The 26,589-nt window shown below is 39.3% G+C and overlaps 1 protein-coding gene across 4 annotated transcripts in view; it reads right to left on the reverse strand.

Annotated features, from left to right (window-relative positions):
• The window catches only part of CDK14 (cyclin dependent kinase 14), a 547,444-nt gene that overhangs the window by 413,786 nt on the left and 107,069 nt on the right, over positions 1 to 26,589 (reverse strand). The window contains exon 1 of one of the 4 annotated variants that reach the window (XM_032402204.1): positions 22,293 to 22,379. The exons of 2 other annotated variants lie outside the window; for them this stretch is intronic. In XM_032402204.1, the coding sequence (XP_032258095.1) occupies positions 22,293 to 22,361 (69 nt within the window). In that variant the 5' untranslated portion in view covers positions 22,362 to 22,379. Of the gene's footprint in view, positions 1 to 21,918; positions 22,156 to 22,292; positions 22,380 to 26,589 lie in introns of those variants that run through there. One more of the 4 variants, XM_032402207.1, reaches the window with a different exon arrangement.

A 26,589-nucleotide genomic window follows, 5' to 3' on the forward strand; every position in this document is an offset into this window, starting at 1 on the left:
TTTAAAAGCAGGAAAACAGAAGAAAATCCCATATTGTTAAAATAAAAATATGAAGTATCTGAGTGTTATGTATAGGATGATTCCACATGAGGAATACATGTATCTACGTGTTTGAATGGATAAAGATATGGATATATATATACAGACACACAGAAACAGACATAGACATAAATATTTATATGTGTATGTATGAGCACAGTGAAAGGAATAGAAGAAAACACACCAAACTGTTAACATAAGATACCTCCAGACATTTGGAATTGAATTGGTAAAGGGTAAGATTACTAACTTTTTATATGCCCTGTAGTGTTTGAATTGTATAATAAACATGTCTGACAATGTAATTTTTTAAAACTGCTAGAGCAGGAAAGTACATATAATTAAATTATGCCCTTCCTTAAAAATTTTTAAACAAACCAAAAGAAAAAGTTTAATTAAATCTTGGGGTGCCTGGGTGTCTCAGTCGGTTAAGCGTCTCCCTTTGGCTCAGGTCATGATCCCAGCATCCTGCATCAGGCCCCTGCTCAGCAGGGGAGTCTGCTTCTCCCTCTCCCTCTGCTTCCCCGCAACCACTCCTGCTCTCTCTCTCTGTGAAACAAATAAATAAAATCTTAAAAAAAAAAAAAAGAAATCTTAAGCATCAGCTCTGTCCCAAGAGTATGACTCAACTGCAAAGCACAGGGTGAATTTTAATTAAGTCAAATGAGAAGGATATCATCATACTTTTTAGCAAACCACAATACTGTTGAAGGTGTCTTGAAAAGATTTAAGGCAGATTCCTCTACCCATGATCAAAAACTAACAATTTATCACAAGTAGATGAGATGCACTCAATATTTTTAAGGATTTATGTTTTCTTCTTAAGGATGTGATAGTAAGAGGCAATAGATGTGATGTGGATGTGAAACCACCCACATCACTGAGGCAAGTAGATTATAATAATGTATAAACACATGGGCCGGAGAAGTCAACAGACCCCAAGTATAAGAAACACAAAAAGAAAAAACATGAAGGCACATCAAAATCAAATTGCTTAAAACCAGTGATAAAGAGAATACCTTAAAAAGGAGCCAGAAGGGATTTATCGTTCCAATTTTAGTATATGTGCTGCCGAAGTGAGCACAGAGCCAGAGGGATTTAAAAGATAAGTATGAGAGTAAATATCTAGAAACTAAATAATACAAAAAGAGAATTAGAAAGTATCTTGAACTAAATGAAAATAACACAAAATATCAAAATGGTAGAATATAGCTAAAGTAGTACTTCAACTGGAGAAAATCTATAGTACTAAATGCGTATAGTAGAAAAGAAGAAAGGTCTCCAAGCAATGTGATTATACCTTAAAATACCAAAAAAAGAAGAGCAACTGAAACTCAAAATAAGGAGAAGAATGAAAATAATGAATAAATATCAGAAGGTAAATACATGAGGGGCGCCTGGGTGGCTCAGTTGGTTAAGCGACTGCCTTCAGCTCAGGTCATGATCCCGGAGTCCCAGGATGGAGTCCTGCATCAGACTCCCTGCTCAGCGGGGAGTCTGCTCCTCCCTCTGACCCTACCTCCTCTTGTGCTCTCTTTCTCACTCTCTCTCTCAAATAAATAAAATAAAATCTTTAAAAACAAACAAATAAACAAACAAAAAGAATGTAAATACATGAAATAGAAAATAGAAAGCAATAAAGAAAATCAATGAAACCAAAAGCTGGTTGGTTCGTTTTCAGAGAAGATTTTTTAAAAAATAAATAAATAAACCTCTAGCCAGACTGATAAGGACAAAATATAAAAACAAATACTGCCAATATCAGAAATTGGAGAGGCGTGATATCACTACAGACCTACAGATAATTACGAACAACTTTATGCCAATAAATTCAGCGACTTAGATGAAACAAATTCCTTGAAGGACAAAAACTACCAAAGTTCACTCCAGAAGAAACAGATAAACTAAATAAATCTATGTCTATTAAAGAAATTAAATTTGTAGCCAAAAACCTTTCAACAAAGAAAAAGCGAGGGTTAGGCAACACTACTGGCAAAGTAAACCATACATTTAAGGAAGGAATAACACCCAATTCTACAGAAACTCTTAAAAGAAAAATTAAAGAGGCAAGAATACTTTCCAACTTATTATATGAAACAAGCATCATTCCAACCCTATAACCAGACAAAAATATTATAAGAAAATTACAGACTGATTGCTCTCATGAATATAGATGTAGAAATCATTGGCACACTTCTAATAAATTTAATCCAATAGTATGTAAAAAGGATAATAAATCATGAAAAAGTAGAATTAATCCCAGGAAGGTGAGGTGGGCTTAACATTCAAAAATGTGTACGTTACCATTTTAGGGGCGCCTGGGTGGCTCAGCTGGTTAAGCGTCTCTTGATTTCACCTCAGGTCATATCTCAGGGTTGTGAGATCAAGCCCCACATTGGGCTCCACGCTGGGTGTGGAGCCTGCTTGAGATTCTCTCTCTCCCTCTCCCTTTGCCCCTCCCCCCACTCCCATTCACGAGCACTCTCTCTTTCTCTCTAAACACACACACGCACACAATGTGTAGTTTACCATTTTAATAAAGAACGGTAGGAAGTCTCTAAAATGGTTCCCAGTGATGGCCACTTCCAGGTATTCACACTCTCATTTAGTCCTTGAATGTGGGCTACTTTTGGACTTGTATCCAATAAATAGGATATGACAGAAATCATGGAATATCACTTCAGAGAAATAATAATAAAAAGACTGAGCTTCTGTATAGGTACTCTTTCCCTCTCTCTCAGATCACTCAGCCCTAAGGAAGGCCAGCTGCTATGCCATGAGGCGGCCCTGTCAAGAGGCACATGTGCAGAAAGACTGGGGCCTGAAAACACCAACATGATCTGTGCTTTCAAGTATAAGCACAGCTCTGGCCTACTCCTTGATCAAAACTTCAGAGAGACCCTGAGCCAGAGACACCCAGCTAAGGAGTACCTGAATTCTAGACCCACAGAAAATGTTAGATAAACCATGTTTGCTCTTTCAAGATGTTAAGATTTGGGATAATTTGTTATGCAGCAGTAAATAACTAATACATAGATATTTTTAATCATATGATCATCTCAATAGACTCAGAAAAAGCATCTGACAAAATCCAGTACCCATTTATGATAAAAACTCAACCAATTAAAAATAGAAACACAGAATGGCTAAAATTAACAACACAAGAAACAACAGGTGTTGGCAAGGATGTGGAGAATAAGGAACTCTTGTGCACTGTTGGTGGGAATGCAAACTGGTGAAGCCACTGTGGAAAACAGCACGAGGTTCCTCAAAAAATTAAAAATAGGGCGCCTGGGTGGCTCAGTTGGTTAAGCAACTGCCTTTGGCTCAGGTCATGATCCTGGAGTCCCGGGATCGAGTCCCGCATCGGGCTCCCTGCTCCGCGGGGAGTCTGCTTCTCCCTCTGACCCTCCCCCCTCTCATGTGCCCTCTCTCTCCATTCTCACTCTCTCAAATAAATAATAAATAAAATCTTAAAAAAAAAAAAAAAGTTAAAATTAGAAATACCTTATCATCCAGCAATCACACTACTGGGTATTTACCCAAAGAATACAAAAACACTAATTCAAAGGGATACATGGACCCCTGTGTTTATAGCAGCATTATTTACAATAGCCAAGATATGGAAGCAGCCCAAGTGCCCACTGATAGGTAAATGGATAAAGAAGATGTGGTATATACATACACTAGAATATTACCCAGCCATAAAAAAGAATGAAATCTTGTCATGTTCAACAACATGGACAGAGCTAGAGAGTATAATACTAAATGAAATAAGTCAGAGAAAGACAAATACTGTATGATTTCACTCATATGGGGAATTTAAGAAATAAAACAAACAAGCAATGAAAAAAATAAGAGAGACAAATCAAGAAACAGACTCTTAACTATAGAGAACAAACTGATGGTTACCAGAGGGGAGGTGGGTGGGGGTATGGGTGAAATAGGTGATGGGGATTAAGGAGGGCACTTGTGGTGATGAGCACAGGGTGATGTATAGAAATGCTGAATTACTATACTGTACACTTGAAACTAATGTAACATTGTACGTTAACTAACTGAAATTAAAATAAAAACTTTTTAAAAACAGAAGAAAATTTCCTCAAGCTGATTAAAAGGCATCTACAAAAAAAGTAGAGTGACATAAAAGTTAATGGTGAGAAATTGAAAACCTTCTCCTACGAACAGGAACAAATCAAGATGTCCACTCTAATCTGATTTAACATTGTATTATACATTCTAGACAATGCCACAAGGCAGGAGAAAAGAAATAATAAGCATCTACACTGGAAAGGAAGAAGTAAAGCCGATTTTATTCACTATCATCCATGTAGAAAATCCAGTGAAATCTACAGAAGAAAACCCACTAGAATTAATAAATAAGTTATCAAGGGTGCAAGATAGAAGATCAATATACAAAAGCATTTCTATTTCTAGATACTAGCAACAATTAGAAATTTAAATTAAAAAAACAATTTATGAAAAATAAATAAATAAAATAAAAAACAATTCACAACAGCTTTGAACAATGTTAAATATTTAATGATAATTCTGACCAAATATGTGCAAGATCTATACACAGGAACTACAAAACATGGCTGAGAGAAGTAAAACCTAAAGAAAAAAGAAAAAAAAAGAAAGAAACCAATTCATGGGTCTTTTCAATTTACTGTGACACTTTTGGGAAGAAGCTAATCTCTGTTTCAGCCATAAAATATTACTAGTTTCTTAATTTAAAAGAAGATTTACATATGCATATATAAATCAAATGAGGTAATAAATGTATATAAAATGATAATACAAAAAGATGCATATGTGGACTGAACTGATACATGGATAATGGGAAAATGGCGACCATATCTGGACTACAACTCTATCCTTGAAAATAGTCCCAGGAAGCAGAGCGCCACAGAAACATCTCTTAGTTTTGCAAAGGAAAATATGGAGCTAACCCTACATTCCATTTAACCCTATATTCTATTTCTTATTCAAGGTCTTTAAACCGTCTTAGTAAAATATATTTTATCAGATAGAATATTGGTTTTTCTCTATATTTATAGGAAATATGTGTGAAAAACTTTTTCTAGAGACATGGGGGACATTTAACGATGCAGTATAAATCCGTAACACATGTACACCAACACAGCTACAGCAAAAAATATTAGCAAGGGCTAAATGACAAATGTCACTTCAACGTGTCAGCAGAGGAAAGAAGAGCTGTGAGGGCACCATCAAAGCGGAAAGAATGAACTTAATTCTTAACGAGTTCACAAAATCACACAAACCCATATAAACCTTTCATTTGCCGTTCTTTGTGCTAACAGTTCTGGCAAAACTAAGACTCGCAAGGTTATCTGTTAAGTTTTGGAGACAGATGTACCCTAACTGGAATTTGGATAAATCCTCTGAATCTGTGCAATTTAAACAAGAGATATTCTTACGGAATGTACTGCTTATGTCTTTCCTCATGCTTTATATTAAGGGCCCTACACTTACATGTTCAGTCAGGTCGCCTCTCATTTCACAGACCTGACTATAGCACACTTGATAATTGTAAAAATCAGTGTGAACTACACACTGTGGAAAACCAGCTTCTCTAAAGCGTTCTACCATTAAGGCAGAAGAGTGGCAGCCTTTTCCTAATTTTGAAGGGAAAGAGTATTTCAACAAAATTTCCTAAACTTTAAATATTTCCCACAAACATTCTTAAGCACTTCACATTTATCATTTTGCCCTCTACTAACAAACAACAAAATACAAGCAGAAAACTATCATTAACATAAAACAAACTTCTTGGAAATAGCATACTTATATGGAAACATGCCTATGGTTGTGATTTTCTTTGCTACATTCACAACATATTTCTTGATAGTTAGTTCCTACTTCATATGTTCATTTTAAAACGTATCTGTAGGCCACAGTGGTTTGCAGAGTACCACGCTTTCCGGGTACTCTGCAAATACACATTTGCAGAGCACATTTGAGACTCAGAATCTTCTTACCCAGTTCCATGCAGGCAACAAGGTTGTCCACATTACTGCACCCTTTTCCTACCGTGCCTTGCTCAGTGCCTGGCCCACCAGAAAGCTCATTAAGGTTCTGTCAAATTAATGTATCAGATGTGAGAAAGTTCGTTCAAATAAGCAGTCTTCTTGCTGTTGCTAAAACGACTGAAGCTCTGAAACATTTCTTATCCAAAAGCTACTGTCAAAAAGATAGCAGTCTTGACACAAAAAATAATAAACATACATATCTGTGCATAAAATACTAGCAACAAAAGTTTTTTGTTTTTTTTTTTTGTTTGTTTGTTTTTTTAACGACAAGCTCCTTGTAATAGGCAGAATTCTAAAATGACACCTCATGTCCCTCGCCTTTGGAAGGCAGCGATGCTCATGACTATACCCCAACGCAAATTTCTCACCTTTGAATAATCCCCTCCCCTTTGAGTGTGAATACGATGAGATATCACTCCCATGATTATATTCTGTGACGTGGCAAATGGGTGATTATCCTGAGTGGGCCTGACCCAACCAAGGCGAGCTCTTTAAAAGCAGAGCGTTTCCTTCAGCTAGTCGCAGGAAAAAAGGAGAGATGTGATCTGGGTAGCCTGGAAGAAAGCAAACATGTCATGCTGTGAACTGAAATGGGGGCCACATGGCACAGCACTGGGCGAGCTGAGAGTGCTCATTGGCTGACAGCTAGCAGGAAAATGGGGACGATGGTCCTTTTGCAACCACAAGAAAATTACTTCTGCCAACAACTAGTGAGCTGCTCAAGAGGATCCTGAGCCCCAGGTAAGAACCACAACCATGCCCAACATCTTGATTTCGAGTGAGCCTGCGGGCAGAGAAACCAGCTGTGCTGTGCCTGGACTGCTACAGAAACGGAGCTAAGAAGCTAGTAAGTTTGTGGTAATAAGTTACACAGTGATAGAAAACTAATACGCTCACTTTACTGAAATTGCTTGAAGTACTTGGACATTTGAGCAGAATGTTCTTAGGAACATGTTGCAGATACCACTTTCTGAATTTGATATACTACTGTATCCAATCCAGGAAAAAGTCAGTGACGAATCTTAGGACCATCATCAATAAATGACCATATATTGAGAGCTTTCTCCATCAGCATTATAAAGCCCACAAACAAGTTCTCTACATAATTAAGGTTATACACAATTAATGCTGGTCTCCACATTGCCTGGGGTTTATGTGAATAATACCATTATCAGCACCTGCTTTGTGCATGTATCTTCATCCAGGAAAGTAATCTATACTTGAATTTTCCACATAGGACAGAATGACTATTCTGGAAAAGTTTCAAGTTTCCAATATTTGGGACAAACAACTTAAACACGATCTAGCCAGCTCTGCTAACCACAAGCAGAACAGAAAGAAGCATCCAGGCCCTTCATAAAGATACAGGGAGCCGGCCTTGTTGACCTCATGAGCTTGTCAGGCAACTCACCCTGCAGACCCCAAAAAGATGGAGGGGTTGGGTCCAGAGAAAGATGCGGGCCAGATGAAGGAAGAATAGTACTCATTCCCCTGAGAAAGCTGCAATTTCTGGCAGCTTGAAGAATAAATTTATTGAAGAACCCAGGGCACATGAAGAGAAGAGTGAGCACACTGGAGTCCTAGCAATGAAAGAGGGTTCTAGAAGTCAGGCGCTACTCCCCGGTGCCCGAGTCTTCATCTGATTCCTTCTACCAGCCTGCTAGCAACATAAATAAACATTCCCCCTACCCAAATAGAATCTCTTCCCACAACAAAATGCTTATGCTCAGTGCAGCAGAAAGTCTTGAAGACACATAAAATCTGATACTATAATAAAACTAAAGGACAGAAGCATGATATGTCAAACTGGGAAAAATCAATGGGAACCCATAACCTCAAAAAGGCAGATTTTTCCAACCACCAAACAGTAGCTCTTAGCTGCATTACTAACTTTCATGTGTACCTCTAGAGCCCAGATTTTGGTCTATGTTCCAATTCTCCACTACGAAAAAAGAGGAATCTTTGAAAGGTAATCTGATTCCAGTTCATGAGGCAGAAAACACAAAACAGCTGTGAAATATCCAGCTGTTACCAGAAAACTAGGCTCTTTTAAAAAATGTCAGGGGGCAATGCTAGAAGGGACAAAGGAGTGCCTATAGGGATTCCTAACAGCCAAACTGGGATTATGTATTTAGGCATCACAAGGAAAATAAAATTACGGTTAAATGGAACAAGCTGAGTTAGGGAAAGACCATTATGATTTTAAAAGAGAAAAGTTAATATAAAGGGCAAAAGGCAGTTATGAAATAAAAGAAGCATGAACATAATAGGATATGGTTGGTTTTAATCCATGGAAGTGCATTAAATAAGGAGGAAGGCAACTAGTGCTAAAAAAAGTAGGAACTGTACCCAAAGCAGGAATGGCTGTTCAGGGCCTTAAGAGAGCCCACGCAGCACAAGTGTAGGAAGGGCAGCAACAAGGACATGCTCTAATACCAGGGCAGGTCAATATAACACAATAACAGACTGAAGAGTATGCCATGTTGCCTAAGCAATGTTTTACAAAGAACATGCCCAGTGGAGAGAAACCAGATCACAAAGAAAACTTCTATGAAACCAAGGCGGGAGGCATTTTTTGGAAATGAGTTAAATTTTAATAACTAAGTGAAATTTAACCCTTAAAAAAAAAAAACCCAACTGACCGCTTACCAGTGACGCAGATCTGAATCACTGTGGAAAAAGCAACCAAGACCCCAACAGTGAACAGCTCAGATCCTATAAGCCCAGCTGTTCTGAGAAGCCACTGGTTTGTGGATCTGTAAAGATTACACAACCCCAAGAAGATTCAAAAAATATTACTGAAACCCCTGCAAATAATTTAAATAAGTAGATCTATAACCCTAGGTTATAAGGTATACAAAGACATATAGAAATAATAATAAACTTAATTAAACCCACAATGTTGGTGTTTTAAATAGGATGAGTGTAAGTACAGTAATATAATTTGCAATAATCATATTCGTGCTTGTTTTCTTTATTTGTGTCATCTTCAATTTCCTTCATTAATGTCTTGTTTTTAGAGTATAGGTCTTTCACCTCCTTGGCTAAATTTATTCCTAGCTATTTTATTCTTTTTTTGATGCAAATGTAAATGGAACTGCTTTCTTAAATTCTCTTTCCGATAGTTATCAGTATATAGGAACACATTTCTGTGTGTTGATTTTGTATCCTGCAAATTTAATAAATTCATTTTTTAGTTTTAATAGATTTCTGGTGGAGGGTTTAGGATTTTCAGTAAGTAGTACCATGTCATCTGCAAATAGTGACAGTTTTACTTCTTCCTTTCCAATTCGGATGTGTTTTATTTCTTTTTCTTGCATAATTGCTACAGCCAGGACTTCCAATACTATGTTCAATAAAAGTGGCAAGAGTGGGTATCCTTGTCTTGTTTCTGATCTTAAAGGAAAAGCTTTCAGCTTTTCACCACTGAGTATGATGTTTGCTGTGGGTCTGTCATGTATAGCTTTTATTATGCTGAGGTACATTCCCTCTATGCCCACTTTGTTGAGAGTTTTTATCTTAAGGGGGTGTGGAATTTTGTCAAATGCTTTTCCTGCAGCTGCTGACATGATCATATGATTTTTATCCTTTGTTTTCTTAATGCGACAGATCTGTTTTAACAGGCAAGAACAAAAGTGGAAACAAATGGGAGTATATCAAACTAAAAAGCTATTGCCCATTGAAGGAAACCATCAACAAACAAAAAGGCAACCTACTAAATGGGAGAAGATATTTGCAAGTGATATATCCAATAAGAGGTTCAATCCAAAATACATCTCTATAGAACTCATACAACTCAATAAAAAAAAAAAATCTGAATAAAAAATGGGTAGAAGACCTGAATAAACACTTTCTAAAGAAGACATAGAAATGGTCCACAGGTACATGAAAATGCAAATCAAAATCACAATGAGATATCACCTCCCCCCATCAGAAAGGCTAGTATATTAAAAAGACAAGAAATAACAAGTGTTCGTGAGGATGTGTAGAAAAGGGAATTCTCATGCACTGTCGGTGGAAATGTAAATTTGTGAAGCCACTATGGAAAACAGTTTGGAGGTACTTTAAAAAATTAAAAATAGAAATACCATATGATCCAGCAATTCCACTTCTAGGTATTAGTCCAAAGAAAACAAAAACACTAATCCGAAAAGACATCTGCACACCATTACATCAAAGCATTATTTAGCCAAGAGAGGGAAACAACCTAAATGCCCATCAACAGAGGAGTGAATAAAAAAGATGTTTTATAGATATAGTGTATATAAATATTATGGAATATTACTCAGCCATATAAAAGAATGAAATCTTGCCATTTGCAACATGAGTGGACCTAGAGGATATGATGCTAAGTGAAATTCAGACAAAGACAAACACTGTATGTTTTCACTTATATGTGGAATCTAAAAAACAAAACAAACAAATGAAACAGAAACAGATTCATAGATACAAAAAACAAACTGATGGTTGCCAAAAGGGAAGGTGTTGGGGATGGATGAAATAGGTAAAGGGAACTAAGAGGTACAATCTTTCAATTATAAAATAAATAAGACATGGAGATGTTCAGCATAGGGAATATAGTCAATAATATTGTAGCAACTTTGTATGGTGACAGATGGTAACTAGACTATTATGGTGACCATTCTGTAGTATATATAAATATCAAATCACTCTATCATACACCTGAAACTAATACAATATTATATGCCAATTATTCTTCAGTTTAAAAAAAGACTCTTCTCAAAAATTATCTTTGCTCAGAAGCCTTTGTTGATTAAATCCCACTCACCACTTAGTTTGCTCCAATATTTTGTGTACCTGGGACTATAATTATTCTTTTTGTGATACTTTAACCTCAACAACTTGACTGTCTCCTCCAGTTGGCAAAGACTGTGTTTCTTATTTATTTTATAGCAACCCCCCCCCCCCCCCCACCACCAGCCAAGAGCACCTTCTCCTTCAAATCTCCACTTGAAGGGTCTAGGAAAGGTTTTTTACTAATTTACAGAAAGTAAGGGCTTTACATAGATTAAGAGTGGTTTTCTCAAATGATAGAGGTCAGAAGAAAACACCTTTGGTACCTCTTCCCAAAGCCAATCACAGGAAATAGCTGGGCTATCAGTACTGCCTGAAAATAATAGACATTCCAATATTAACGGGAGTGAGGCTGTGTCTTTTTATGACTGCACTTTTGTTCCTTGTGCCTGTTGTTTGGAAACTAAAGTGATAAAATTTATATAAGCAGGGATGTCTCATGGTACTTGAAGGCAGATAAAAAAGAAGCAATCATCACAAATACCAAAATAAACTTCTGGGTTTTTTTTTCCAGTAAATTCAATAGAACCTAGAATTCAAACAAGGTTAGAGATGCACCCACTTATGTGGGTGTTCATCTGAATCAATTATTTTGATTCACTCATCATTAACAGGAGTCTGTACATTAGCTGGCGGACTCAAAACTCAGTAAAAATTGTTAGAAATTCAAATAGTGTTGGAAGCTCCAGAAGTCACAGTTTGACCTACGATTTTAGCTTGGAGCTATGGAAAATCCAGACAATTGTCTACCAAACTCACAGCAGTGGGTTTGAAAGAGCACAACTTAATTCAGTTACGGTTGGCATTCATTTCAAGTGAATTCATTCAAGCTGAAAATTGTCCCTTTGAATCAACCATTTTCTGGTGATCGGCATTTTACTGAGTTCATGGTGCGATCTTCTCCACTTCTTCACCCCACACTCTTCATGAAGACAGACACCAGGGAAAGAACTAGCTTAAAGGACTCTACGATGACCCACAGCAAATATGCATGATGAGTCAGGCAGTAAGCTAAGTCATGGTCTTTTGACATTCATGGAAGAAATATCCATGACCAGTCCAATACAAAGCTGGCGAATATAATTAGGCAAAAATCTTGATACTGCAACAACTCTTATGTTTGTTTTTCCCCTCATCCATTACCCTGTGAGGGTCTGATAGGTTTCTCCTACTCAGTGTCTCCTCTCAGAATCTGCTCCCAATAAAAAAAACCCATCATCAGTCATCTACAAGCTTTTGAACACTTAGAATGTAACCTGTCCCAGAATTATCTGAACTTCAAGCATTATAGAATAAAAAGCTTCATTCCTTTTAAAAAGAATTTCAGGTATGGGTGCGTAGGTGGGCAAGGTATTCTGGTGGGGGTGGGGGTGAGGGGGTGGAGTAGGAGGAATTCCTAATGCTTCTGGCATCATAACCCATGACAGCTTCCTTCATCCCTAACCTCAACTTGCAAGATCTAAAAGTATGCTCCCTCTCTTTGCTTGTGGTCTTCTTTTTCTCGTGTGTGTGCGTGTGTGTGTGCATGCGCACAAAGGTGGCAGTGTGAATGGTTACACGGAGCAAAGATATGGGATGTGTTATCTCTACGTACATAAAGGGATATATGCATGGGTGTATTTTTACTTACAGCTATGTTTTACCGGAACCAAGATCTTTTTGTTTTTTTTAAAGGTTTTATTTATTTATTTGACAGAGACATAGAGAGGGAACACAAGCAGGGGGAGTGGGAGAGGGAGAAGCAGGCTTCCCGCTGAGCAGGGAGCCCGACACGGGGCTCGAACCCAGGACCCTGGGATCATGACCCTAGCCGAAGGCAGACGCCCAACGACTGAGCCACCCACGCGCCCCCGGAACCAAGATCTTGCCTAAAATCACCTTCAGAACATTAGCTAAAATCCAGGCAAAGCCTCCTGTCCGCATATGTCATGTAAGTGACTAAGAACAAGTCACTTACACTCTCTGCGTCTCAGTCTTCTCATCTGTAAAATGAGAGAGCTGGAGTAAATAGCTCTTAAGATCTTTTACAGCTCGACTCTCCTATTATGAACCTGAGGCAGCAGCTGACAGCCGGTAAATGATTTTAAATAGATCAACTACGTAAGGCCAGACACGTAACCTCACTTCCTTGTGCTTCCTTTTACATCCCGTTTCCCTTAGGATTTTAGGTTTAGGAGGAAGGCAGACAGGTTCAGACCACGAGCACGAGCACCTCCTGACCTCTCCAGGCGCTGTGGGTCTGCCTTAGCTCCAAAAACCCAGCACTGTGATGGCGCCCTGGACCTTCTGGCCGACAAATCATCTGCGAGCAGCGTGCGCAGTGGTCACATCGTAGGACGTGTGGCAACGCCGGTTCGGGTGACTAAACCCCAGTCGTGTCCTTATGTCACTGCCACTGTCACAGCCAAAAATGCCCTCGCAAAACCACTAGGGCATTTTTAGATTGTATTTCATCATCTGTCACTTAAATAAACGCTGTCTTGCATGCTTCCATATAAGCCACTGTGGAATTTGTTGGCATGTGTTCAGTTTGTTTTGCCGGGATGGGAGGAGGTTTTTGTTTTGCTCTGCTTCTCATGTGTTCCTTGTATTTCTATGACCCAAATGGAAACACCTTGAGCACAGAAATCACCATCTTCCATTTCTTTAATATTCTGGAAAGCCCAAAAGATGGCAAGAAATGGGTGTTCTGTTAATATTTACTCAAAGATGGATTGTTTTCCTTATTATGAGTCTTTCCCTTTAACTAAACAGAGGCCGTGAAAACAGTTGGTCCTCCCTACCTAACAATGTGGCACCTTCTGAGCCCAGATCTTTTCCAGTCAATGGAAAGGCTTTCCCAGCTGTTCCTGCTCACCAGAATCCCACGTCTGTTACTGGGTTTCATTTAAAAATGCTTATTTTTCTACTGACTGGTTTCTTTGGGGTCTGACCTAATTTCATTTAAACCCTGAATCCACTGGCTACTGGACACAGGTGAATGGAGAAGTCCTGAGGACGCTCGAATCCTTTATGCCACTTCAGTGACCACAGGTTTGTTACAGCCCTCACTGGGCTTCAATGCTCTACCACCAAGGGTCTTGATGATTGTTTGGCTAGTTTTATTATGAAATATTTCGGTGGTCTTCTCAGCAGCTTGAACGCTAATATACGTTGCTAAAATAATTTTACTTAGTTCCTTTCCCTTCTGTTATAATTATACTCTTGAGGGGCACCTGGGTGGAACAGTCGGTTGAGCGGCTGACTCTTGGTTTCCGCTCCAGTCGTGATCTCAGGGTCGTGGGATCGAGCCCTGCGTTGAGTCCCGCATCAGCATGAAATGGATGTTTTTCTCTCTCTCTCTCTCCCTCTGCCCCTCCCCCTGCTTGAGCACGCCCATGCTCCCTCTCTAGAAATAAATACAATTTTTTAAAAAATAATTATACTCTTGATTTTAGATATACGTGATAGTTTGCTTACAGGTTCGTGTAAACAGATGCTTCTACTTACTGACCTCTATGTTCTTTATTTCACCCAAATCATAATGATAAATTTAACACAACGTTTGATGAACACAACTGTAAATTATAAAAATGCCCCATTGTTAGTTGAGGCCTACATAGATTTTTTTGGAACGTAGCTATCTTTGGGAATCAGGATTTCATCCAGAATATTTTCTAACCCCTTTCTGCTGTGGACCAGCGGTGCTGGCAACACCTGGGATCTCAATGCCACCCCATGTTCCCCTCAAGTCCTACTGAGTCAGAACCTGCATTTGAACACAATCCCCAGGGGATTTGTGTGCACGTTAAGAATTGAGGTGCAGTGCCCTACACCATATAATGATAGATTCTGCTGGTATGGCCAAATAAGAGATTGAGATTGTGCGAGAGGTCAAGAGTTTAAGAGGCAAAATTTGTTTCAAACTCTGGGTACTATATGAGTGATAATCATTTCAATATTCATTGGGCAACATTTTTACTCAAACTTCCCACAAAAGGTCATGGCAATTTCATATAATTTTTAATATAATTTTGAAATATTCTGAAATAAAATTGTCCAACAAGGTATATCCAAGATATTTACGAATTTTTTTAAAGCAATGGGATCAGAGTAAGTGAAAAGCAGAGAAGAAAGAATATACATGAGTCACAACCACATCTGTACCATTTGTAGAAATTTGTGGATTTGTGTGTTTCTAATACAGAAGCATTGTTTTGCCATTGACTACCATATCTCTGACAAAAATTACCACAAAATTATTCTAAGGAGATTTGAACCCAAAATCTTGCTTTGCTCTTTAATTACCAGAGTTTATTTGGTAGCTTTGGGAAAAAATAATAAAATAGAAGGAAGTCACTTTAGGACCTAGAAACAACATTTTAAAAGGAACTTACATTTGTGAAGTGTACCATGTATCCTAAAACAGGTCCTCCCCTGGAGAGGAGGAAAAAAAAAAAAAAAGCCCTTTGCCTACCTGGCATAACTGAATATGTCCCACCCTAGATTGGATAAGGGACAGGAACCCCTATTTACAAATAGAAGGACATGGCAATTCTGTGGAAGTCCGGGTGGCTTTCAGTCACTGTTTCCACTAAAAACATACTCTATATCCCAAAAAGGTCAAGAGGAGAAAGAAGATATGTGAATTTTCTCTCACTTGGCATCCATAATTATATACTGGCTAAAACTCCATCATGGAAAAAAGAGTCAAGAGTGTAGCATTCATATCATATGGCCAAATGAATATATAGTGCTGGGAGATGAAATATTACAATTGACATCTGTATTACCTAACCTCTCCCATTTATAGCCAGAGGGCTCAGAAATGGGGCACATGAAATGAGAATCCCCACACGAAGTAAGGGAGTGGCTTTGTTGAGATTCCACAAAGCAAAAGCCTATTCCAACGTACAAAATTCTCACAGCTGCAGTGAGGAATTGGAATACCCATTCTCGACAAAACAGAAGACTCAGGCTACACAAAGTGGCTCACAACATGGCTAATTAGTTTCTTCATCAAGACACTATTCCCTTAAAGCTCTTATTCTAGAAAAGAAAAAGTCTGTTCCTGCAAATAAGAACCCTTTTCCCCTCTCTCACAAAATTTACAGGTTTAAATATAGTTATTCTTTTTATTCCTAACCTGAGAAAGGGAAACCAGAGTGTTTTCAAAGGACCCCACGCCATGCAGAGGTGTGAAATAACCTAGCAAGAAGGACTGACTAATATAACCTACAGCGATTTTAAAATGTCTACCATGCCAGAAGTACTAATAATCAATAAACAGATCAGGCTGAACTCCAGATTCATGGCTGTTTGAAATCATGAACATGGTCCAGGGTGCGTTCTACCTGTATACATAGGCTTACTGTTTGAGGTGGTTCTTTTCAGTTTTTGGTTTTTTTAACATCACAAGGACCAGAGAAGCTGTCATCTGTCTCAAAGGCTGTGGAAACTATAGTCTCAGATACCTTCTGAATTGTTTTGTTTCTCTTCTGAATTTCATTGCACCACCCATAGCTTCTTTGTACTAAACCAGGCTAGTTCTTCCTTCATGTTTATACCTTTCAAATATCTGTAGCTTGCTATTCTGTCCCTCACGTAGGATCAAGCATCCACAAGGCATAATAACATTAAAAATGGAAACTGAAAAAAGACACTACTGGAGGTACTGACTGATCCATTAGGGCCTGAATTTCTTTCCCCTGGTAACCATATGAACAGCATTTAAAAATAAAGATTATAAATATTTTTAAATTCCTTTCCGGAAGGAGAAATAAAATTGTGTACTATCTTTTGACTCTGAAACAGATGGGTATATTTATAAATAAGCACAACTTCTATCTCCTCACCTACAATAACTATCTTTTTAATAAAATCTAGATGTATTATTAATGCTTAAATAATAATTTAGTGACTAATGTCAAGAGTGATGCTATAAAGTTTAAAAGTTTAATGTTTTTATTCTAATAAAATAAATCAAGATACAAACCTGACCAAAGAATTCAGAAAAATATAGGGCATCACTCAATATAGGGTTGACTTTTGAAGCTCTTAAAATTTTCAGAGAATCATATATGGGTCACTAACCACACAGAGCTTATGAAGAGAAACACAGGGAACAATGAACCTTTGGGGAAAAAAATGGAAGTCTCTTTCAATGCAGGTCCATCTATTGTAAAGAGCTAAAATTTCAGCAATAATAAATTTGACAGCAATCCATTAATAATAAAGTCCTAGCTGATTTCATGAGGGCTGGTTCTGTCAACCTTTCCTATGACTGAGAAAAGTCAATAGTGAATCCGGACGGAGATCGTCAAGGTGAATAGAGCAGAGCAGTGGGGTACACGTATCCTGCTGCTCGTCTGCCACCTGAAAATAAGCCTCAGTGCTTCCAGGAACATTTCACTGTCCTCTTTGTACTTTAGCAAGATCTCATTTAGCTGAGGAAGAAGCTGCTGGGGCAAACTTGTATCAGCGGGGCAGAGGAGGAAGTTTATAGAACATATACCCTTCCAAAACCTACATGATAAATGGAAGACCGGAACACTCTTTCAAATCCTCTTTTTATCCCCTCAAACACAATAACACTAATAACTGTCATATATGCTCAATAAACAAGCAAACTGGGAAAGGATAAAACTTGGGCAAGATAAATTCAAGTTGAAAGAAAAGAGAGATGGAAATGAAGGATTTTTAGATACCAATGATAATGATGATGGTTCTTATGGAGCTCTTATTATGTAACAGCTACTTTGAAAAATGCTTTATAAGTAATTTCTCAATCTCTACAACAGCCCCATGAGGTATGATCATTATTCCGAGTTTACAGATGTTTAAATTGAGGCACACAAGAACAAAGTACCATGTCCAAGACGACACAGAGAGTAAGCAGAGGGAACAAGATTCATTCCAAGACTCTGACTACAAAGCCCAAGCTCTTGACCACTGGGATGTCTTCTTTACATGTTCCCTGGGATTTATATTTCAGGAGAAATAAGCAAAGGCCAGACCTATCCGCAACACTTCTCTCATTCTCTCTTCTCCTGATGCAAAAGAAGGCACTTTTAAAGCTGAGTGAAGTAAGTGCTTTATGGTCTATGGTTCTCTCATCCATCCTCCCTTCATCCCTTGCTACTTCCACCACCTAAACTTAACATGCCTTTGACTGACCTGATTCTGAATCAGCCTCATATCAAAAGTTAAGGCTGAACAGCAAAGTAGTTAGGGTGGGCAGAAAGCATTAAAATCATTAAAAATGACAGGCTGATGGGAAGATGGAATGATTCAGGAATGAGACACTACCATGTTGAATCTTCCTTTCCCTTATATGTTTGTGTTTCCTGAATACAAGTGTGGACATAAACCACTGACAGATCCAATCCAAGAATCATCAAATCAGTCGATGGCAGATAAATGGATACCTCTGGGAGCCTTAACCTGGCTTTCTAAAAAGGATTCTCTATCATAAAAACCATCTGGATTTAAGATAAACAGTATCCGGAAGAAATCTGAGAAAGAGAATGCTATATTGACGAAACCAGGCTTACCTCATCCAATGGAAACCTGCTTAATTTGGCAAAAAGCTTATACCCTCTCCTATTCCTCTCTGCCCGACTCAGAAGATAACATGAGGTTTTCAGGTTGAGCGTTCACTGAAAACAGCAGTGGGGAGTGAAGGAGGGTTTGCAGTGGATATCAGGAGACTGAGTAAAGTCTCCCTCTCCCACTGGATGAACCAGTGGTGATGAGCCAAGTAGACAACACACTTGCTGAAGAACCTGCCAATTCCAAGAGTCTGCAGAAGGACCTCAACATGATCAGAGAGAGTAAGGGAACTGAAGCAGAGGGGGTGAAATTCAAATGTTAATAATGACAAAAGCCACAGTCCAGCCTTCCACTGAATATTTCAGCTGACTGTTTCATGTCAAGAACTGACATGAAAATCTAAGTAGCCCAATTACCAGGCATGTAGAGAATCCAAGTGTAATATATCCACAGATTATTCCCTCAGTGCATTTCTATTCCGCATTTCCTGCCCCTCCCTGCAAGCTTTGAGTTTTAGTATCTCTAAATTATCTATTATGGTGCCCATATGGAAACTTGACTTAGTGAAATCATATAAGGGGGAATTCTGCTGTTTTTCCATATAAAGATCAAAGCCTATATTGGGGCGCCTGGGTGGCTCAGTCAGTTAAGTGTCTGACTCTTGATTTTGGCTCAGGCCACGATCTCAGGGTTGAGATCGAGCCCTGCATGGGGCTCCATGCCCAGTGTGGAGCCTGCTTAAGGTTTGCTCTCTGCCCCTCCCCCCCAGAAAAAAATCAAAGCATATATTAAAAAAGTAATGAAATTCTGGTACATGCTACAACACAGATGAACCCTGGAAAACATGCTAAGTGAAACTGACCAAACACAAAAGGATTAACGCTGTATGATTCCACTTGATGAGGCAAATCATAGACACAGAAAGTAAACTAGAGATTACCAGGGACCAGGGGGAGGGAAAATGGGGTTATTATTTAATGGGTACAGAGTTTTTCTATTTGGATGATGGGAAAAGTTCTGGAAATGGATAGCAGTGATGGTAGCAATGCCTTGTGAAAGTACTTACTGCCAATGAATTGTATACTTAAAAATGATTAAAGAGGTGAGTTTTGTGGTAAGTAGATTTTATACCACAATTAAAAAATGAAAAAAATCAAAGCATACAATATCTGTACTGCAATTGTCCCAAATGAAAGAAACCTACTCCAAAATTTCTCCTGGAAATATCTTAAAAAGGAGTACAGTACATGGTAAGTTCCATGAGGACAGGTCCCAGATCATTTTGACTCACTCTTAACAGAGCAGTTACACCATTACACAGTAGACTCTCCATAAATGTTTGTTTAATAAATGATTAAAAGAAAATAGAAGGAGTCTCCTAGAGAGAAAATGTAATATTTAAAAAGCATCAAATTTACTTATTCATAAGAAAGAATAAGGAGCATATTCCAGAGAAAAATACCAATGCTACTCTATCTAAGCTCCTTCAGGGAAGGGAGTGTATCAGTTCATTGTACTTCCTCACAGCAGGTCTTACAATGTCTTACACATAGTAGATGGCTAATAAACGTTTGCAGAATGAGGAATTAAAAAGTGTGTAGATTGTGGGGCGCCTGGGTGGCTCAGTTGGTTAAGTGTCTGCCTTCAGCTCAGGTCATGATCCCAGGGTCCTGGGATCGAGTCCTGCATCAGGCTCCCTGCTCAGTGGAGAGTCTGCTTCTCCCTCTCCCTCTGCTACTCCCCTGCTCGTGCTCTCTCTTTCTCTCTCTCTCAAATAAATAAATGAAATCTTTTTTTAAAAAAGTATATGATTGTAAAATCAATGTCATATAACTGCTCTACTCTTCCCCTTTTTAAAAATTACTTCTTGCAAATGTACAATTCCTTCTGTCATAGGGCGAAAAAATAAACCTCACAGCTTATACAAAGTGAAGGTAAAAATATAAATAGCTAGGACATATCACTCTCAGAAAAAAAAAACAACACAGAGTACATCATCTTTTGAACAGAAGAAAAAAGTTTTTTTCAGAAAAAAACAACTGAAGTATGGAAAAGAATAGCTTATAGTTCATGTTGACTTTTTAGGAAGTAATAAGTGGTTAAAATAAAACTTGAATTCTCTTTGGAAGAAAATCCAAATATTCATTCCCCAAAATCAGTGTCCCACCTTTGTAATCAAGAGTTGAGTAAACATAGAAGGATATTTAAGGCTCCTAAGTGGCCCCCCCTCAAAAATTTCTCTCACTTATCTATCAAGTAATCATGTGTTCTTTTTTAAAAATACTAATGTCACAAAATTATACACAACTGGCTTATGACCAACATGCTACAGCAAGTTACTGATGATTTTCTCAACGGATATTCACTATCTGCATCATTTATTTACATTTTACGTGATTTGCTGAGTTACAGTACATGTAAGTAGAATATTTTTAAAGCAAAAAATCAAATCCTGACACCCTGGATATTCAGCACCTATACAGTAGATGGATCCTAATAAATCCACCAGGACCATGTAATGTAGTTGTCTCACTTTGAATAATATTAAAACATGTTCTGCAACTTCAGCTGTCCCCCACCCCCAATACTGTGTGCCAATTAACAAAGGAAATAGAAATGCCACCCCTGTAGATACCAAGGTTTACATCTCTGTCTCTCAACTGTTATCCTCAGCACAAGCAGGTAAGCAGCATTTTGGAGTAGCCTGTCTGCTAGCCCAGTCCTTCATGCATGCGGGGTTCTCCATTAGCATCCAAAATGCTCCCAGTCCACGATTAGAGCCAGCACTTCAAGCAGAACTGCATGAAGGATGATCACTTCCGTACATGAAAGCATAACCACTCCAGGTGTAATGATGCAAAATACCAGCACACTGACTTCTGCCAGAAAGCACAGACTTAAAGCAGGTACGTTTCTGTGCTCTAGAAGGGAAGCGGGTGGAATGAGCAAGGAGGAAACCCCACAGCCCTAATACATTAGAGATGCTTATTCCACTCAGATCCAATCCAGCTAATTCATGGACATCAGTTTACCCAAATGAAAGAAGTGGTCTCCCGTCCTTCACTGGCTTGACTCAGAGGGCATTCAGCCAAGCAAAGCCAGGCAAAACAATCTGTAAGATCTCTTTAAGCTGTAACAAATAAGACGAGTTTCAGAAGAAATAACACTCAGCTATGGCAAAGAAGCACAAACGCTAAACCTTTTCCTCGTCTTATCACTGCTACTGGTGTTTACAAACTACAAGCAGTAGCCTTGGGAGCCTCAAGAGACTCTCCGTGAGTAACCTCCTGTCAGATCCCTAATTTAAATACCCCCTTGATCAATCTGTGATGTTTTTGGCAGTTAAATAGAAGGGGGTGAGTGAAATGACATGCATAAAATGAATCCTTTTCAAGTTGTAAATGAGTGAGTCAGGATTCAGACTTGCCGAGATGCTCCAAATTAAAACCCCTGCTCTAATTTTAAGCATGCTCCGTCTTACCGTTTTGCTGTTGTCTCTCTCAGGCTCGATTCACCTGGAACTCTTTAACATGTCTCTAGCAATGTGTTTGCACCAGGCCAGGCTCATACAGCAACTGAATTCACATCTTTCTGCACTAGCAAGCTGAAATGGTACGGCCGTACTACAACCAAGAAAGGGGGAAGCAAAAGCAAAAAAAAAAAAAACCACACACACACACAAACACACACCAGAAATCACCTAAGAGAAACTAACCTCAGTGGAATAAGACCAAAAATAGTTCACAAGAATACAAAGGGCATGCTAACATTCAGTATCAATAGCTTTAACAGTTCATTTCTCCCCCCAAAAAAATCTAGTTGTTTTTTTTTTTTCTCCAAACACGATGGACTTGCCTGTGGAGTTCCCAGGAAGGCAGAGTAACCAGGCTCTGCAGCAGCATTGCAGCCAAAGTAACAGTGCATATGCTGTCCAGGCAATTCACAACACGGTCTCTTCAGAAAGATATTGATTTGCAATGCAGGGCTGCCTCAAAAGAATACAGAATGGGAGCCAAACAGCTAATGCTGATTGCATAGGAGGAAAAACATTTAATCAAGGGGATGTACCTCATCATGCTCAATTCATTTTTTTAAAAGCACTGGAGGAAGCCAGTAAGGATCTTGAGTGACAACCTCATTAAACAATAATCTGAGGTCCTATAGCAGGCCAATGAAGGCTACCATCATTTGTGCTGCAAAAGCCACTAAAATAGTTTAATGTGTCTATGTGTATATATTTTTCATATGCAAATGGGGCATAATGAGAACTCTAAAATAACCATGCACCAAATAAATGAGGTTAAAAATGCACAGGTGTAGCACTTACAGAACCAAAGTGATAAGATACATAGTTACGAGCCTACAGAATTCTTGGTTAGAGGGGTTAGCGCTTCTGTCACTCCCAAAAGTAAAATGCCAACACAAAGCAGATCTCACAGTCCTTGGGTTAATTATGTCAAGTCATACCACACAGTGCTGGGTGCTGGGTGGCAAGGAAGAATGCCAAAAGGCTACTCTTATAGCGACCCCTACAGGAGAGTGATTAAGCTACAATTTGTCTTTGTTGAAAGTACTTCCTATCCTCAAAATACAGAACCACGAAAGGATATAAATTAGGCTAAGACACAAGAATATAACTGAAAAACACTTTAGGCAAGAAATTTTAAAAGTTTAAGCATGAAATCTGACATCACAGATACTTAATTAATTAAGAGATTAAAGTACAAGAGGAGGTAACTACTGTGTCCCTGGTGAGCAAGCAGCCGATACTCTCATAGCCCCCAGGACTGGGTGCACTTACAATTAGAAAGCTCAGGGAAAAGTGTTTTCCCTTCACATCCTAATTGGTTTAAGGAAATCATCTCCCACGGCGCCTGGGTGGCTCAGTCGGTTAAGCATCTGCTTTCAGCTCAGGTCATGATCCTGGGGTCCTCCCCTGTTCATGCTCACGCACTCTCTGTCTCAAATAAATAAAATTAAAAAAAAAAAAAGATATCTCCCATTTGCAAACCATTTTCACCTTCATCCTTTTGAATCACACTGTGAAGATACTGAACTTTATTTTTTCTGCAACACAAAAGCTCATTCAAAAACTTACAAAAAGTTCTTCAAACACAACTATTATGTGCTTCCTTTTTCAACAAAGCCAAGAGAGAAAGCTACCTCTTTGATATCTGAAAACTACTGAGGTCCATGAGCACCATTTCTGCAGAGGAGACTTCATTCCTATAAGAATCTGAGGGGTTTTTTTTGTTTTTTGTTGTTGTTGTTGTTTTTAAAGGTTTTATTTATTTATTTGACAGAGAGAGACACAGTGAGAGAGGGAACACAGCAGGGGGAGTGGGAGAGGGAGAAGCAGGCTCTCCGCGGAGCAGGGAGCCCAATGCAGGGCTTGATCCCAGGACCCTGGGATCATGACCTGAGCTGAAGGCAGACGCTTAACGACTGAGCCACCCAGGCACCCCAAGAATCTGAGGTTTTGTTTATGATTGCTCAACCCTCCAGCTCACAAAGACTCTCCTTTTCCAGAACCAACCATGCTTTTTACTTAAATCATTTAAGACTTAATCATGTGCTGCCTCAAAACTCTCTTGTTCACGTGAGAGACTATGGACTCTGAGAAACAAACTGAGGGTTTTAGAGGGGAGGGGGGTGGGGGGATGGGTTAGCCTGGCGATGGGTATTAAAGAGGGCACGTTCTGCATGGAGCACTGGGTGTTATACGCAAACAATGAATCATGGAACACTACATCAAAAACTAATGATGTAATGTATGGTGACTAACATAATAAAATAAAATTAATTTTAAAAAAAGCTCTCTTGTTCACATTTCCCCCCATTTTAAGGTCCTTGAGGAACAAACTGTATCAACTGCTTCTTTTTTTATTCCCCCGATGCATATAGCACAATGCTAGCTATCTAGAAAATATTAAATGAATACTTAAAAGAATTTATAAATTTCCCAAATCCATATTTTAGGGCTTAAATAATTTACCTCCTTCCCCCATCATTCAATGTTCCCTGAAATATAAAAAAAAAAAAATGTTACAAGTGTTATCTTCAGTCACCTCATCCAAGTAGTTCCTATATCTTCCTTCCTATAGAGTTGGCAGATAAGGACATGTATAACGTTCATGGTCATGAAGCTTTCCTGCATAAGAACCAACAAACTGCACGAAATAAAGTTTCCCCTTTATTTTTTTCATGTATTCATTCAACAGACGTGTGCTGATGCCCCCAGCAATAGGAACAGCCACGTTCTCTGCGTTCAAGGAACCCAGTGAGCGGTTAAAAATAAAGCAAGTGATTATAATATACTGAAATGTGTTTTGGGAGTGCTTAGTTGGGTACAAATAAGGGTGGCTCAGAGAAGACCTCACTGAGGAGGCAGCACCAGGCTGAGTCTTCCAGGCACTGGCCAAAAGGGGGACATCTGAGGACCAGCAGGACAGGACAAAAGGATCGGAGGCCTGAAACTGGAAGCTGTCTAAGGAAACCACCGAGCAGTAAATAGACTGGTGGCAGCTGGGAAGGCTGAGGGAAAGATGGCTTGATGCCAGAGCGTAACAGACCTATAAACCATGCTAAGAAGTTAGGGATTTTATCCAACAGGAAGTTGCCATTTAATCCAACAGGAAGGCACTAAAGGACTATAAGAATAGCAGCTGGGTGGGATTTTTCATTTTACAACAGGGCAATGGCATAGAACAGATTAGAGGTGCAGGAGTGAGCTGGGGAGGCTACTTGGGAGACTAATACTTCAGTCAAAGCCCTGAACGAAAGCAACAAAAATGGAGATGGGGGAGCCTGAGTGGCTCAGTCAGTAGGACGTCCGACTCTTGGTTTCGGCTTGGGTCATGATCTTGGGGTTGTGGGATTGAGCCTCGAGTCGTGCTCTGCAATCAGTGCGGAGTCTGCTTGTCTCTCTCCCTCTGCTCCACCCCCCCTCCTGCTCTCTCTCTCAAGTAAATGAATAAAATCTTAAAAAAAAAAATGGGGATGGAAAGACAAAGGAGGTGAGAGACATTCACTCTGAGTTACTTGTTGTGTGACTGGACAGGAGGTCTAATGGAAAGGGAAAATCCAAGCATGGCCCTGAATTCTTAGTATAATTAAGTGAAAGGGAAAGGTGGAATCATAAGCTAGAGGGATGGATACAGGAAGATGGATATGGGAGAAATTATCATGAATTCAATTTTTACATGTTGAGGGTTTTAGGTATCTTTGGAACATCCGAGTGGACGTGGTGAGTAGGCAACTATATAAGGGTCTGGAACCTGCAAAAAAATGGTCAGAACTTCACTTATGTGTCTTAGGTTATGGTTTCCTAGAAATAGAGCTCAGCCAGGCTTCTTGTTCACCTAATTTACTGAGGACACGCTCTCAGAGAGAAGGAGTGGGGAGGCAGGACAGGGAGGATGGGGGAAAGCAATGAAGAGTGGCCTCCGAGGAAAAAACCACACCCAACATTCGTCCCACCTGAAGCAAGAGGGCCGGCCTTGAGTATGCCTGGACTGGTCATCACTGACTAGGGGCTGGAGAGGAAGGGCTTCTGTTTAGCCTAGGCACCCACTGACCAAGCCACTCTGAGCAGGGCACCCCCAGCACTCACCACTCCATGCTTCAGCCACAATGGACAATGTTTCTTTTCCTCAGGGCTAATTCCTGCCTCGGGAATGTGTCTGTGCTGCTCTCACTGCCTAGAATGTTCTTCCTCAGATAGGCTTGGCTGACGCCTTCTCATTACTCGGTTGGATGTCAGTAATCTCCTCCTGGGTGTCCTTCCCTGGCTTCCCCCTTCTGCTGGTGCTCCTCCCTCCCCATCACCTCGCACTGTGTTTGCGGCACCATCTAATGTATTTATTTGTTTGTCTTCTGCCCTCCCTGGCATGTAAATGGCTCCAGAGCACGGGCCTCTACTCATTTGCTCTCTGCGTTGCCCCAGCCCCTAGGACAGCACTCAGTACCTGCTAAATAAATAAATATCAGGAAGAGCTGCTGTGGATGACCATTGTTCAGACAAATTCTGTGGGCTCCCGAAGAGTGGGAACAAAAGGGGCCTTTAGGAATGTATGGGAAGAACGTGTGGGAAAAATATAGTGTCAACGTATGTGTACAGCTATACACAAGCTTGGCCTTAAAGCAGAAGTGA

Source organism: Phoca vitulina, unplaced genomic scaffold, assembly GCF_004348235.1.
Source record: "Phoca vitulina isolate PV1807 unplaced genomic scaffold, GSC_HSeal_1.0 scaffold4, whole genome shotgun sequence".
Lineage (NCBI taxonomy): Eukaryota > Metazoa > Chordata > Mammalia > Carnivora > Phocidae > Phoca > Phoca vitulina.